This window comes from Struthio camelus, chromosome 3, assembly GCF_040807025.1.
Source record: "Struthio camelus isolate bStrCam1 chromosome 3, bStrCam1.hap1, whole genome shotgun sequence".
NCBI classification, from domain to species: Eukaryota; Metazoa; Chordata; class Aves; order Struthioniformes; family Struthionidae; genus Struthio; species Struthio camelus.
This window is the reverse complement of record NC_090944.1, coordinates 31,261,265-31,278,484: the sequence shown is the minus strand read 5'-3', so window position 1 is coordinate 31,278,484 and position 17,220 is coordinate 31,261,265. Positions and strand designations below refer to the sequence as shown.

At 39.2% G+C, this 17,220-nt stretch overlaps 1 protein-coding gene across 6 annotated transcripts in view; it reads right to left on the bottom strand.

Annotated features, from left to right (window-relative positions):
- ARHGEF10 (Rho guanine nucleotide exchange factor 10) overlaps window positions 1-17,220 on the bottom strand; it is a 119,589-nt gene that overhangs the window by 60,776 nt on the left and 41,593 nt on the right. For 4 of the 6 annotated variants that reach the window (XM_068937321.1, XM_068937324.1, XM_068937327.1 and 1 more), the window contains 8 exons: window positions 16,387-16,550; window positions 12,778-12,894; window positions 11,433-11,547; window positions 9,423-9,535; window positions 4,361-4,438; window positions 3,961-4,140; window positions 3,258-3,374; window positions 1,130-1,222 (listed from right to left, as the gene is read on the bottom strand). In XM_068937321.1, the coding sequence (XP_068793422.1) occupies window positions 1,130-1,222; window positions 3,258-3,374; window positions 3,961-4,140; window positions 4,361-4,438; window positions 9,423-9,535; window positions 11,433-11,547; window positions 12,778-12,894; window positions 16,387-16,550 (977 nt within the window). The remainder of the gene's footprint in view (window positions 1-1,129; window positions 1,223-3,257; window positions 3,375-3,960; window positions 4,141-4,360; window positions 4,439-9,422; window positions 9,536-11,432; window positions 11,548-12,777; window positions 12,895-16,386; window positions 16,551-17,220) is intronic. The other 2 variants (XM_068937325.1, XM_068937326.1) reach the window with 1 other exon arrangement.

Below are 17,220 nucleotides of genomic sequence, written 5' to 3'. Positions count from 1 at the left end.
TACAATTTGAGACCTAATATTATAGTATAGGTTGGTATCTGTCAAGTCACGTAAAAGGAAACATTTCTGATGCTTAATATTATAATAATACCATATTATGCTCATTATTATTGTTATTACGCACTAAAACACTGATAGCATGCTAATCCCACAGTAGGATAACAGTACTCGCCTCACGGAGGTCACAAAAATTTCTAAAAACGTTTCTCTTTTGTAGGCATACACTGGAACCGTTTGAATGAAATTTTCCTCCTTTCCAACAACACTTAAACATCCTTACATATTCACTACAAACTCCTAACACGTTTTTTTCCTTCTCTTCTACTTCCTCAAAAGTTCTAGCCACGGCTGCCTACCTGTGAGCTCACCCCACAACTACCTTTGCTCTTTCTTCCACAGTAATTCCTGGCACTTCATCCTGACGCCCGTCTTCCTCTGTGACACCTATAAGAAATAGCTAACGCACAGCGCTCTTCTCTGCCACAGACCTGGAGGGGTTCTGTAAAGATTTACAAACGTTGTGTTTGCCTGTAGCAGGTCCTCAAATTTTAAGGCTAAATGCACGACTACACTGTGGAACTGTGCTCATCCCATGGTGGGACTCTGTGTTGAGATGAGACCCTGGGGGCACCCCCAAAGCTGTGCTGCCCACAGAGGGAAGATAAAACACTGCAGGTGAGAAGGAGCTGTGCCACCTTCCAGTGGGTGCTGTGAGCCAAGCAGTCTGGGAGAGAACGCATTTACTCCACCGCCTGCACGTGTGCTGAACTATACAACACTTAATAAAAACACCTAGGAAATTGATATAAATTAGTAGCACATTGGAACTGCAGTTGCACTATGAGGTGATTTACAAACGAAATCTAATGTAGTAAGTAATCTTGTAAGTAAGTAAGTAAATTTGATTTATTAAGATTTTCCTACAGTATATTTACTGACTGTCCCTGCAACCAGACTAGGAGACCAGGACTTGTTCATGCACTGAAATTTTTTGTGTGGTATTTCCTAAGATGCAGAGACAAAACCCACTGCAGCATGCTCCCCCAGCAGAAGACAGCTGCAAAGCAACCCCACATGTGAATGCAACGAGAGCATCTGTCAGGTAAGTCTTGCTGTAAATATTATTTACCTGCAATAGTAGAATGAACTGTGGAAAGCGCTGGATAGGTTTCATCATTAAACCATACAGTGTAATTCGATCAGGACTCGACTCCTGGCACTGCTGCAATGCAAGAAAGTCATACTGTTTACTCACACAGGTGTATTTCCATCAGTTACAGATAAAAAATGAAAATATTTCCTTAAAATTCTCTTATAGCATTTACATTCACTATAACAAGGATACTCTAAAGATCCCCCAATTTCATTTAAAGGTATTACATCTTTTTGAAAAAAATCACCATTAAAATGATGGCATGTCACTAAACCGAAATCCCTTCAAATAAATACAGCTGGGATGAAGTCTCAACAGTAATATAGTATCTATGTATAAATCGATATACTACATTCATGCTTTTCAAGTAAGCAGTGCATTGAAGTATCTGCTTGACTTTCAGCACACAAACACAAGGTACTTGTTCAGGGTCTCAAATCTGAAAAATGTAAACAAATTATTTGTAGACTTCCAGTCCTTATTTTGCTATTGCTACCCTGCTTCCTAGGGCTAAGACACTGTAAATCTTTATCTATCAATGTGTCTTTAAAAGGAAAGCACACTAATGTCAATGCTATGTAAACAACAGGAGAAAATTTTAATTTTCTTTATTAAAATAAACTAAGGAAAAGAACACTGAATTATACGGTTCGTGTTCTTTGCACTCAGAAAGAACAACAGGATCCACTGTTTTGGTTATCAGAACTAGTTCATCAAACCAGACAAATTTCATAACTATTTGTATGTGTGTAAATCTTGTTTGTTTAAAGCTTTCAATTGGAAATATTTTGACCAGACTCACAGCGGACTCAAAATAGGGAGAACTGAGGACATTTCCGATATTAAAAACAAAGCAAAACCAAACAATATTAAACAGGTGTAGTGCTTAAATTGCTATTTATTGCTGCAATTATCAGCTTCATAGCAATTTTCTGTATTCATCTCCACGAATATTTTTGCCCACCCAGTCGTACTGAAGATTCTGGTCCACAGTCCGTTAGCCTCAGGTGAGCAAAAGCACAGAGGAGAGTACCAACATTATTCCCTCTAGGCAAAGCCCAGTTGTAACTCCCCAGGTCTGAGCACTAGTATCGGCAATGACAAGGAGTGAGGAGAGCTGAAAGCTCTGCCACTGATGGAATAAGGCCTTTTACAAGTGCAGGAAGTATGAAGTGACTATAACCTCACTAGAGAGTTGGGTCTCGGTGGGCCCGAAAGCTCACAGAACATAATCCTGTATACTGCTGTTACTGTTCTCCAAAAGGTTCTTAGCTAATTTTAAGATCCGAAGATAGACTTGGGAGCCAGCCCCCCTCCACCATCCTCCAAGGCAACCCAAGAGCTTCACTGCAGGGATTGCCTAGGGCAACAAATTTCAGTGTTTTAATAGACCACTGTCACAGACTTGACAGGCTGGCAGCTCTCAGGGGCACAGCCCAGCCCACGACCCCGAGGAAAATGGGACAAACAGAGCTTCCAGGCTCCCAGTCAAAAAGTTGTGGGATACATGTTGTGCACTCTCTGTAGGGTATCCCCCTAGGGCTTTCCAGGCACTTTAGTTGCATATGCCAAGGTTTCAGTACACACAGCTCCTACTGGAAGCATCATATTCATCACAGCAGGAAGCATTTTGTACAGCAATTTTCAATTTCATCCCCCAAGTTGGAAAAAAGATTTTCAGAACATGAGAAAACTGCTGTGAAACAGAAACACAATGTCTTAACCACTTTGTACAATACAATGTTAGAAGTAAAATACGTCCCAAGAAGGAAGATGCTTCAGATAGTGAATTGTTATTGTAAGCTCAACTGATACAAAAAACCCAATGTTTTGCAAAGGACAGTCATGTAAACACCAATAAAATTGATCTGAACAACAATGCACTTCAGAATACATCCTAGATCTAAAACTATGTTATTACGCTGAAATTATAGCAGGGGAAGTGAATTCTCTCTGGAATTTTTGTGCCGAATCCATAAACCTAAAGGCCACAAAAACAGTCACACAATACACAACATCATTAACCAAATTTCCTCCTAACTTATATTTTATGCAGCCTTAATTATTTCATCTGCCCAGTTGTTTTAAGTTTAAGCGTACTCACTTTTAAAAAATCTAGAAAGGCAGGCTTGGTGGCACATGTTTTCTTGAGAATCCCCACTGCCGTACTGAAGTTGTTTACATATTCACTGTATGCATCCAATACCATAGATTTAGAAAACTGAAACAGTAAAAAGGAAAACCATAACTATAAATGCAGAAGACACCCAAAAGCATATTTGTTTAGACCTATGACAGCTAAGGACTCATCTTGTTAGGAACTAAGGTCTTCTATTCGGCCTGTTGGTGACTCTATAGAAACACTGGTGATGCAAAAAATGACCTTTGTGTAGAACAAAGGTTGGAAACCTGAAGACATAAAGGCCGTGAATTACAAAGTGTAAATTTGTTAGGCTAAAGCCCAGGCACTCTGGAAAGTCAAGTAGCCTCCACTAAGATCCCAGGCTAGGATCCCATTTTGGTGGATTTGTTAGTGTCTAGCTCCTCTGAAAAAGAAACCGCTTGCTTAAATGTCTGAAAGTTTGATCAAAGCTTGAAAATTCTGGCCACAATTCTTCCGTGTCTGCTAACTAAGCTGAGACGTGTTGGTGTCAGTTGCCTTACCAGAACGGATATACTGACTCTGGCAGCTGCTCTAGGCCTCGCAGAATATGGGAATAAAGTGGCCAAGTTAGATAGAAAGATAGGGACATTGAGTAACATTCCTAAAATAACAATAGATTATCTGTTCAGATGCATTTGCTTACTGAAGCAACAAAGACGTCGCCAATCATTTCAACAGAATCCCACTCAGATACACGACTGGCCAGGGCTATTTGAAACATCGAATGGCACTGAAGAATTTCCTTAATTCGATAGAAGACCATTTTGAGTTTTCTTTCACTCAGTAATTTTGGTTCTACTTCTGAAAGAGGCTTCTCATATTGCTGTGGAAAAAAACATATAAATAGATTTAAATGAGCTAAAAAAAATGACTCTTAACATAAAATCCTACCACTCATATAAAAGTATACACACGCAAAACTTCTCCAAATATTTGGCATGAAGCACCTGTAACAAAATACACGTAAATCACACTACATATTTTTTAAGGCCTTAATTATTTCTCAGATTTCCAAGTTTTAAAAAGCAAAAGATATTAGGTACCTCCAGGATTCTTTTGAGGGCGTCCACATAATTCTTCTCACTGTCAACCACAGAGCCCAAAATATATCTTCTCACAACCTGTTGAAGGAACAAAGCTCTCTCTGAAACTCTAATTTAGGTACTATGTTCATCATAGTTGGGAATGCTAATGATAAAAGTCTCACATTAATAAAATGAAAGAAACAAAGCAATTTCAAAACTGTACCTGCAGCAAAATAAATACTGGACCTCTTCAAAAGTAATCAAATTTACTATTACTCTGAAATTACTCATTTCAAGAATATGTCAGTTATTGTAAGCCTATACGATCTTTGGTGATTGTTGCAATTCCAGGCATTACTTTTGAAATATGCCTTTTAATTTTAGATGCATAAATTTATCCTTTAATACAAATAAGAACAGGTACAGATGATGCCAGCTGCTTCAGTGAATTGCTGCAATAAAATAGGTGATCAGTTTTCAAAAATCAGTTTTACAGCATAATTTCATTGTTTTATATCTTCTAAACTTATTGGGACTAATTGGAAGGACAAATCAACAGAAATTGCCTTTTTAAGCAATAAAATTATATCATCAAAAAAGTCAGGATTCTTTTTGGGCAATATTACCTTGCACAACTGAAAACCCCATCTCACCATTGTTCATACCAAAGGACAGAACTGTAAGAGCTCCAGGAAATACTACCAGATTTCATATTTACAAACTACGGGCTACTTATAACCTCCCCTTCTCACTTCCAAAGTTTCAACGGAAACACACATTGTATGCAAATACAGGGAACATGAGATGAACTTAGCTCAAACTAAAAACTTCTTATTGTTACTGATTATATTTCTTTCTACTTTTATGGATTTCTTTTCACCCAAATCAATTTCCCAATCTAATTCATCACAGGGCTTTCAAAAGCTGGATTCTGCCTGGGGAGAAGACGATACAAAGCCAAGAACAAACTGCTCTGCACGAGTACAAGGAATGGCACAACTGCTTCTTTCACTATTTTAAGCCAGCCTAAATGACCATGAAATTCAAATTACAGAGTTACTTCTCTTGAAATCTCCCTGCTTCTCTCTCTGCACTTTTATTACCAAGTTATGTAAGGATTTTCTTTGAAGTACTAGCATTCTAAAGGAAAATGTACAGTTTTTTAAGGCCTCAGTTACAGACATGAATATATGGTAAGGAATTCATTGTGTCTAATACGCACTTACACTTAGCAGTTTCTTATCCGGTATCACAGAAAAAGTCTGAGCCCAAAAGTTTGGTTTTTTTCTAACTGTATCAGCTGTTCTAATAAAGGTACTACCTCTACATTTAGTCACAGTTCATTCTTGTGAAAAGAATAAACATCTTTAGAAATAAAAATTTTCCAGACTCTAGAATACACAAAATAAATAGTTAATACAGCCTACAGGTTACTGCCATAGCCAAGCGCTACTTAAAAGAGGCTTGTGTACAGGTCTTATAACCACATTTTTGCTAGTAAAAGTAGAAAAAACATAAACAATACACAAAATGAATATATAAACATACACAGCCTATAACAAGAATTCTGATTACAGAATTAAAATGATGCAAAAACTAAGATGACTGAGACCCAGTGTGGGATATAGCATTTAAACAGAAACCGTATTTTAAACAAAAGCTATTGTGCCACCTACTGTTTAAAACAAGTACAGTCATAAAGTCGGCTTATACATCAGAACATAATTTAGGTTGGAAGGGACTTCTGGAGTTCATCTAGTCCAACTAGGACCCCCCCCCAAAGCTGCTTTCTAGGCTGTCAGACCCCAGGCTGTGCTGTGGCACAGGGTTATTCTGCCCTAGATGCAAAGACTTTGTGTTTTGCCTCTGTTGAACTGCCTGAGTTTTCTGTCAACCCACTTCTTCTGCTCGGCAAGGTCAACTTGAACAGCAGCCTCGTCCTCCGGCATATTACCTGCTGCTCCCGCTAACTTGATATTGCCTGCAAATGTACCACGGGTGCATTGCAGCTGGTAAATAGCACTGGCCCCGCACCATTTCCTGAGGGAAATCACTAATACTGGTCACCAGATAGACCTGTACCATTGATCATAACCCTTTCACCGTACGGTGGTTCAGCCTGTTTTCCACCACTTTATAGTCCACCTATCCACATATCTCACCTATACGGCTACAAGGATACTCCACAAGATGGTTTGGAAAGCCTTGCTACAGCTGAGATAAATAATGTCCTCTGCTCTCCCCTGCCCACAAGTCAGTCATTTCAAAGGGACTCAGGTCAGTCAGGCTCAAATTGCATTTGGTAAATTTATGCTGGCTGCTCCCAATCACTCCCTTGCACTTCACGAATCCAGAAATAGCTGCCAGGAGAATTTGTTCCATCACCGTCCCAGGGACTGAGGTGAGGTTGACCAGAGCATAGTTTCCCAGATCCTCCTTCTAGCCCTTCTTGCGAATGTGTGTGACACTGACCTCTTTCCAGTCATCCTCTGATCATAGTGATCATCTTTCAAAGAGAGAGAATGGCTTTGCCCTCAGCACTCTTAAATGCATCCCATCTGTCCTATGGACCTGTATATGTCCAGCTGGCCTCAGTACCTCCTAATTATACCTTCTCTCATTGACAGTAATGCTTCACAAAGATCTGGACCTAGGCTCAGGGGCTTTGGAGCCCTGAGGACAAACCTTACCAGTAAAAGCTGAGGCAAAGGTGGCACTGAGCCACCTCAGCCTTCTCAGTGACTTTTGCGACTAAGTCCCCTGCACTAGTGAGCAGCAGGCCCATATTTTTCTTAGACTTCCTTTTGCTGCCAATGTACATACAGAAAGAAACCCTTCTTGCTGCCCATCACATCTCTCACTAGTTCCAGCTCCTACGTGGGCAATATCTCTACGTTCCTCTTGGGTCAGGTCCTTGCTTCCACCTTTGGTGTACTTCCTTTTTGCATCTAAGCTCAGCCAGGGGTACCCTCTTCAGACACACTGGCTTTTTGCCATGCTTGCTTGATGTTCTGCGTGTCAGAACGGACCGTGCTTGTGCTTTGAGGTTGTCCTAGAAGACCAGCTAGCTTTCCTGAGGTGTTTCACAATCCAGGGCAGTTTTTCATGGCATCCTGCCAAGCTCCACAAGCCAAAATCTGCTCTCCTGAAGTCCAAAGTTGTAATTGTGCTATTCATCTCTCTTACTTCTTGTGGATCTTACACTACATCACCATAGGATTGCTGCTGTCAAGGCTCTCAACCGCCTTTGCATCCTTGACCAGTACTTATTTGAGAGTAACAGATCCAACAGAGCACCGATTCACTATTATAGAAAATGCTAATAAAAACTCTTATTCCACAATACTGGTAGAAATTTTCAGTTGTTTTATTTTCAAAACAGACTCTTTTTTTTCTCTCTTTATGAGGGTTCATTTCTATCTGGGTCAAATCCACTGAGTATTTAAAGTCTGCAGATATTACACTCATATTGTCCATCCAGAATCATCATTTCTTCTCAAAACTGAAAAAACTCATACATCTCCAGGCAAACAGTATTCTAATCTGCTTGTCAAGTAGGAAAATTTAGATATGAAATTACACTATTTGCATACTTCACACCACAACACTCAGAGAAGTGGGACATTTTAATTCTTCTACACCGCACAGAAGAGGCCTCTTGTATCTTGATTATCCTTTTTGGAAATCTTCCCATCTCTTTGGACACTATGGAACGAGCTGTTCCCATCTGTCTGATTCCAGATTATTCAGGTCTCTCAGTTAAAGTCAGTTCAATTTGTGCTGAGCACGAATTTTCTCTGCCAACTCAGTTTCAGTTTTGTAATTTCAGCTACAACAGACAGACTTTTCCAGCAATCTGTAGCGCACTGCCAAGTAATAAATACACTAAGGGGAGAAAGAATCTTCCCAAATCTGAACCTATGGGACACTTTCTGGTATCTTACTGCCGTACAGAAGGGACTTTTCTAGACCTGAAAACCTAGAAAAGCAAAGCATAAATGTTACAAGAGCTACCAAATACATCACTGAGTACTGAGTACATCACTAGATATGCAACATGTGCCATGACCTCCACAATTACTAGTTTACATCAAAGTAAGAGCTTTCTCTAACCTTCTTTCCTAAAGAGGGTACATTTATTTTTAACTACTTACAAAAATCAGTAAAACTCTCAAACACATAATTGGAAAGAAGGAAAATACAGCATTCAGATTGATGCTAGGATCTTATACTATAATGAAATCTTATAATAATGGAATGCCATTTGGTAGTTGTTTTGATACAAGAGGCAGCACTTAATTGTACTAGACACATTACATATCAGAAAAATAAACTTCATCAAGAAAAAAAAAAATGTATCACTCACCCCAAGTGTTCTTTAATTATCTTTTTTTTCAAGAAATATCATTGACCTATTCACCATTTTCTAAAGGTACTGTCCAGTTCAGGACTTCACACCACAAGAAGCTAACAACTCTCGTACAGTTAATATTACCTTGCATAATAATGTGATAACATGAAACCACAGGATTTATTTTCAATCAAAACTTCTAACTGATGCTGATTTCAGTGTTTTCTGAAACGGCCTGCGTAGTGACGACAGAGCTTGAAGTGGAGAACAGCAAGACCTACTCTTTTGTAGAATTGAATGTATTGTGGGCAATTTTTTTAAAATCAAAAGAAATCTTAAGATTCAGAACAAATGCAGCATATTCTCTACGTTTGAAACAGAAATCCAGGAGCACCATGAATGTCTTCTGATTCAAGAAAAAACTCTGAACACTTCTCTTTTGCTCAAAACCATCTCACATTTAAGTATTCAGGAAGTAATATAATTATTATAGATAATAATATTATAACGTAAAACAACATTTTGCATTTCTTGCTGAATTCAGGATGGGTGCAACTGTATGCACAAATACCAATTTTCAAAAAATGCTTATACCCATTCAGGTCTGAATTTGATCTCCGTTTAATTTAGGCTAACAGCCAATATGTTGGAAGGGAAAGGCACCTGGAAGCCATTGCTACAGGAGGGAGAAAAAAGAGGCAAAAGACCAGATTCCCAAAAGCCTACTACCTGCTGCTGTGATAGTCCTTCAGGCATAGGGGTCATAATTGCTTCTGCATGCATACAGTCCACGTCAATAAATAAATTCAGCTCTTCCTCTTCCAGACATGGTGATCTATGGTCTACAATTGAATAGCAAATATGTCACCTTTTGCAACATACCGGTTTAAAGAAACCCAACAACAAGGATCCTATCTCCCAAGGCCAGTAATTACACAGTAATCTTATTTGCATTCATCAAATAAATGAAATTTCCCAGCATTTCTATAGCACCTGTGAAATCACATTCATTCACTCCAGTGTAGAACATCTGAATGCTTTGACCACCAAACAGTTGTCTCAAAAGATATCTCAAAGCCCTGATATCCACACAGCAGGTGACAGCCTGCACATCTTTTGCTTGACCTCTCCTTCATCTTCACAGCCCAAAGCACAGGGTTGCCAGAACGTGCTCTGACATGACAACTAGGGTTAAAGCACTGTGGCTCCAGGGGCTGCAGTTTTGAAATGACCTTCAGAAAGAATTAAATACCTCCATACAATCAAGTTTAAGAAAACCCATGCAGCCCTCCATAAACAGAATTTAAATAAGTAAACAAATATATGAAAAAGTTGGCTTTTGTAAGGAATGAGAACAACAGATTCTATGCGGTCCACTATATACGTCTCAATGTTACTAATTTTGTGCAAAAAGCACCACCAAACTGCCGTGCAAGGTGGCAGTACACAGCCACTCAAGCAACCAGACGTGCACAAAGGGTGAGTTGAGAAAGGACAGCATGAGAAACTGGCTTAGAACAAAAAGGAAATTAAGGGAAGCAGTTCTGTTAGCTGTGGAATTGATGACTTTAATTGACCAACTCATTAGCAGCTCCCTGCTGATTTGTTAAGTAGCTAAGAGATTAAACCATCTATAGATAACCTAACCTCTAGAAATGTAAGAATGAGTGCTGGGTTCATTGTAAGCTAGCCCTGCTCCTGAGCAATAGCAAGAGGGTGAGGATATATTTGTGGCATGAAAGCTTGTGCAAATAACTTTCTATTTTCTGGTTGTGAATTATCTTAAGCTCAGAACCGCTTAGAGGCCATGATAGGCATTTAAGATGTGTACTGGTCCTCACAGATAGGATGCAGCTTTATGCTAATTCATTTTCTCTAGTTCACTCATTAAAAACTTCTTGTTCTAGTCTTGTGGTTTTAAAGTCTTATGACTGCAATGTTATAAGCTCTGAAGTTACAGCCAATCAATTAGCTGGTACTTCAGCAGAAAGATAGACTACCTCCCACACTTATCCTGAAGAAGGAAGAAGTTCATATTCAGTTACTGCTCCCCACCCTCCACCAAAATTAACTGTGGCCTGCTGCTATTGCTGAGGCTCATGACAGAGCCTCAGCAGAACAGAGTCTTCTGTTCTTAACTAGAAAAAAGAACATAAATAGCTTTTCGTTTTTAGACCCCTTCATGCCGTGCCGTATACTGTTCCCAATTCAAAAAACAGCTTTTACCAAAATCACCAAACTGTAACAAGGCAAAACAGACTCTCTCTCCTACTTCCCCTCTTACATGCAGAAAGTATTTGTTATCCTTTACTCACTATAAACTTTCTACTCAGCTATCACTTCACTGAAAATCATGTCATAACAGCAGATTGTATTGCTAACAGTCATTTAGGAGTTCCCTGATGGAGGGAAACAGAATGATTTAGTACTTTAACATAATTCCTATAATCCCATTTGCCAATATCTAGATAGCATATAGGACACTGTTTTTTTTTTTAAAGCAGACCCTTCTGTGTGGTGCTCAGGTCACTGAGGTTTGCATCCCAAATCTAAAACTACTCAAGTGGCCTTGACCATATGGTTATCTGAACTTGAATGTTATAAGATGCTTTATCAATATAAGGCTGATTTCATAAAACCAGTACTCAGTTTACAGTACCAAAAACTGCTAGCTCATTCACCTCCTGTCTACAGGTGAACTGAAAAGAGTAATGTAAACATGGTATAACTGAGACATACCTTGAGAAATAAAAGATTTAGTTCTAATGAAAGAACGACCTTTTTTCACAGCTGCTTTTGTTTTTTCAAGTCCATCTTTGGTACCTTCTCTAGCAGCTCTCATGAGCTTTTGCATCTGTAAGATAGAAAATACAATCTACATGTTCTGTGAATAACAGGACACATTCAAACACACCATGCAGAATAATTTTGATCACAGTATTTTTAAAAGAACATTGTCAAGTAGTTTGGGCTCTAAATACTGCCCATAATCAAAGGAATATATAGTACGTACACAGATCCATTAAATCTCACATCGGAGCACCTGTACTTTTTCTTTATAAAATCAAACTTAGAGAAGGGGACTTGTGGCAACCTACTATGCAACCTCCAAAACAGCAGAAGTACTTTAAGAAACTTTTTGTTCCAAGCATCTGAACACGAAATAATCTCAGGAGCTCAGCTTTACGTTACAGGACAAATAACTACTAAGAACAGGTCAGTAATTACCAGTGTTCTAGTTTATCTTACAGTGTATCTGTAACTCTGTCAAAGTTTTTCTGCTCTAAGGCAATCCCCTAGACTCAGTTCTATATTAACTATATTCTTAAATAAACACTGTATTTTGCAGAAAATGTTATAGGTATTAATTTCATTAATTAAAGAAATCAAGAAATTGATTTAATTAAGAACTAACTATAACTTTATTATAAAGTACTACATGAAAAAGAAATTTTATGTAAAGAAAAAAAAGAAGTGCTGCTTTGCTAGGAAAGGTTCATTAAAAACTGCTTTGTACTCTCCTTTTCCTGAACGCAGCCACAGCAGAAACATAGCACTACTGCCAGAACCCTGCTGACATCATCAACTACCTCAGAACAAAAACAAAGCTGTCTTGCTGTAATCAGGTAATTTCTCTATTTGAGCTGAAGTTTTTAGCAAAAACATAGCCTTTTCATATTGGCTCCATTCAGAATGGAGAGGATTCCCAGTGCTACAATTTGATCCGATACAGACAGACGAGGAGGGTCCTGGCAGCCCGACGGAGCTCCGTGGGGTTTCACAGAGGCGCCGGGGCTGCATTCCTGGCTCAGGCGCTGGGACAAGGCCATCAGGCAGTGAGGAAGGACAATGTCCTATCTGATCTTCTGAAACTGTTACAATGAAGCACGGGAAAAAGGCCTTGACAAAGTACTTTTAAAACAAACTGTGTAATAACCGAGCACATTCAGAACTCATTTTATATAAATTATTGCCCACTTTTTTTGACTCCAATTGCTATTATTTAAAAGAAAAAGACAACATTGCCTGTGTTGGAAAAACAATCATTTAATACATAGCTAGTCACAAAAATTAACTACACTACCTTCAGCTCATGTTTTTGCTTTAGTTGCTGAATCTCTACTGCTCCCACTGTGCTTGCCATCAAATCTTTCATCTTTTTTTCATAATGCTCCTTTAAACGCGTTAGGTCATGAGAAAGCTACAGTGCATAAAAAAACACAATCTTTTCAAAAAGCCTGTAGTGTAAACGTAACACTAAAGTACTTGAGCATATCACGCACGTTGCCCTGCCTGCCTATTGACACGCAGACAACTGAGAGAGCGTAATCATTTAGGGCAGCCCCAGTGTGATGAAAGGACTTCCAGTCATTTCCGCATATCACTGTACTTACTGAAACTCAGCCAGGCATCTTTGCGGTACTCTGGCAACTATGTAAAGAGAGAGATAAAGTCACTTAGTCTAAGCTAACTGTATGTTAATTACTCTGTGCACCTCTCTTAGAGGCCATCTGGAGATAGTTTTATTAACTTTAACCGAGAGCACCATTCTATGAAGCATGAACCCTAGCACATATTTTTCTGACTGTCCTTCAAAATGGTGAATCAGAAGAATTCTCAAAGGCCAAATACCAGCTGAAGTATCTGCAGAGGTTGCTAGCACCTGCGAAAACAGATATCTATAGTGCTAGTGAGCTGGGTAAGGAGAATCATTAGGGAAGGATACGCAATCTTTTAAATAGAATACAGGCACAGGAATCAAGAAGCATGTGTCCTTTTCTCAGCTCTGTCATAGCCTCACCACCATATGCCCTTGGGCATAACCACCCACCTCATACATGAATACATCCATTTGCAAAGTGAGGGGACTCTTCAGGAGAAATGCCTTGGAATACTAATTAATGTTTGTTAAACAATTTGAGAGAAGGCCAAATAAAAGTGACAGAAATGTTATCGAAAAAAAAATATTTGTGGCCTATAATAGAAAAGAAATTCAATGGAAAAATCCTCAGCTTGATGTCAACAGAATTCCTTGGCAAGAGATCAAAGTAAAAGGAAAGGGAATGACTACTGAGATGAACACAAAGGGGCAAGTCTGGCTTTAGCCCCACTAGCATAGGTCAAGATGTGATTACCTCCACCACTGTGATTCTGGCATTATACCAGTATAATCAAGAACAGCATCTGGTTCGCAACCTAGAAAAATTTAGCTGTATAAACACTTTCTAGTCATTAAAAAAAACAATTAAAAAGACAAAATTAAAACGTGACTTTGAGGAAAATCATATCACCACTTACAACTAAAATCATGCCGCCAACCTTCCTGTACTTTTCAATGGACACAAACAATAGTTACCAAGCCAGTTCCCCCATAAGCTCTGAAAGACTATACAAGGACACATGCTAGGAATATAGCTTAAGATCTACTGCAAGATATGAGGAGAAGTGAGGGTCAGTGGAAGGAGTGGATACAAGGAATGGATATAAAGAGACGGGAGTGCTCTTTGCCTCTATGGAAACTCTATGCAGGTTTTGTACCCTAACAATCCTACGGTTTCTGTCTTTCCTCATCATTCTGCAAACCCCCTCCCTAGTCATTTTCCACCTTCTAGTAATTCACCCAGGTGAGGTAGTCTCTTGACTTCTCCATCCCCCAACTAATGTGTTTCTAGGCACCTTACCATCGTCCTTAAATGCATTTCCTTCTGTCACAAGTCTGGAAAATGCAGCTGCATGCCAGCCACCCCAGTGCATGCCCCTTCGCTCCCACCGCTCTTCAGTCTCCTGTTCAGACACCCTGCGCCTATTCCTGGCACCATCTTCTCAATGCATTTCAAATATTTCCCTGTAAGAGATCTTACAGGAAAAAGTACACCTATAAACATTTTTAATAGTTGTCAAGCTTGCTCTGTGCACATGTGTAAACAGATTCCAGTAACTACAGTCAAAGTTGAAGCTATAGATATCAGGAAAAAGAAGTATTAAAAAAAATAAACAAATCAGCAGCCATGTTAAGACTCACATGCTCACATGTAAAGTATTGCCCAGTCTCTTCCAAAGGTATTCAAAAGTCAAATTCAGTTTGCTTCAGTCTAGTTCAAAACTTTTCAGAAAGAAACAGCTGCAATAGCTTAAGTTTGTTCTAGTCAACGGCAAAAAAAAAACAAAAACAAAAGATCAGCACTCAACTTACAAAGTGCTGATTTGAGTAGGATCAGTTGATTGCTCACTCCCTGACTTCTGAAGGGCTGCCAGCAAGGATGGAGGTTGGGGAGAGCACATAGTGGGTACTGGGGGAAACATACCCAGTAAGGTTTTCATTTTCACTGAGATAAGAAACCTGCAAAATCAAAACATGGGTCCTATGGAAGAATATATGGTGTCTCTTTATTATTCCCATCCTGAGCACGTTCCCTAGTTTTGATCCTTCTTGTACATTTTCTGTTTGAAAGAGCAACTTTACCGGGATTGCATTCCCTGAAAGAAAGGTGCAAAATGAGGATAGAAATAGAAGTAGTATTTGAGCAAAAAATATCTAGAACCAAAGAAGCAGAAAGCAGCTAAAGAAAGAAAGCATGCCTCTCTCTATGAAAACACAGACAGACTGCACAGATTCAGTTCTCAGCCTGTAGCATTTCCTCTTCCTGTTGCTGTGCTGCTCCAGCTGTGGGTGCTACTCTACCACCTCTTAACCATTCTGCTATGGGCAGCTGGAGCATTTTGCACTCTGATGGTACCAGGTGTGAAGTAGCTCACAGGTGTCTATTACTGGTTAGTATGAACCAGAGAAAACCTGAGGTTTTCACAGTTACTCCAGGCACTGGACTGGACCCTGTCCTCTTACTCAGTGAAGTATAACACTGTGCAAGGCTCTGTTGTGCACCTTGCTCCTCCAGTCATCCAAGAAGAGACTTGCAGCAAAAAGCACCATGTGGCCCCTCGCCTCCCGTGCTGGGATTTTCTCAGAGAAAGGGCAGGGGGGCAAAATGAGAGGAGCCAAAGCAGCCTATATGCACAGTCAAGATGCAGCCAGCACATACCTATGTCATCAGTGTCCTCCTGCCTCCCACAGCACAGAGGCAACCAAAGGTATTAGACCAGAGCACCCAGAGATGTTGCAGATAGATCATTTCCACCACACCACCTTTTTCTCCCTACTAATTGGTACAGGCATCTCTCTGATCACAAAAACTTTTTTTCTTTTAATTAAGCACAGTCACCTTAAAGTAGCAGAAGTGATGCAGATTTAAGATAAAAAGGTAGGGAACACTGGCAAATAGCTTTGTGACTTTTCAGCACCTGAGGGATCCCAAAACTTCAATTTTTTTCATGGTTACCCCATTCATTCTTCACATTGTTTTTCATACTTATTTATCGCTTACACTAACCCATCAGCTGCAAAAGGAGAAAAGGTGAGGAACAGCCCAAGTGGAAAAATCATCCAATTTTTAATTCCATTTTTATCCAATTTGAGGATTTCTTTTTATGAAGATCCTGTTTAACATTTTCCTCTTTTCTTTCCCCTGCTATAATTTGCTGTGAATTGTCACCGCCACACTAATTCACGTCTCTCTCAAAAAGATGTTCTTGGTATTTGAAACTGCACTGACAAGAAGGGAAACACAGCTGAGAAATACAGCTGCTGAAAATTACAATAATCTCAATCACTGAGCAGCACTGTGGGGATACATACATGTCTCTTGTGGTTGCCTCGCAAAAAGGAGCTGGGAATTCCATTTTTACACTCAGAATCACTTTGTTCTTCATAACTTTCAAACTCACTTGAACTCCACCCATATTCCAGGGAGCTGTTTCCACCATCATCCCCATTTTCAACATCATCATAAATCATTTCCTCTGCAAGAATTACACCAAAATAAAAAGTTAAGCTACACTGAAATTACTGTTCAAACATCAAAAAGCTTGTTCACTATGTACTATAAAGAACTACATAGACTTTTGTATGCACACTTGCTAATACAAATAAAGTGATGCAGTGTTCAAACAGCCAAAGTAGCTCTTCTTTGTTGAAACAGAATACCAAACAGGACACATGACCAGTGTTCTGGGTACACGCCATGATCCCTTCAAAAACGTGTCCTACTCAAACTACATTGTTTTGTCCGAATCCAATGACATGTTCAGAAGACATTTAGAGTAAGCTGAAACTGTAGCTGTAAACCCAGCTCTGCACGGATTAAAATCAACCTTCCATCTGCAAGCTTGCCATTTATTTTTAGGAATTTTTTCATGATCAGTTCAAACAACAAATGCTGAAACACTGTGAACATCAAATGAAAATATCACTACTTAAATCAGAACAGATCAGATCAAATTAGCAAGAAGCATATTACAAAATATTTTTGGTATATTATGATTGATCACTTGTGCAACTATACTGGTATTCTACCAGTTACTAGGAAGCCCTTATATCTGCATGTTACCTTGCCCATAAACTGGGCTTGAAATGTTAATCTTTATAAGATTCAGAAAGCTCTTTTTCAAAGGCTTACCAAAGTACCATCAG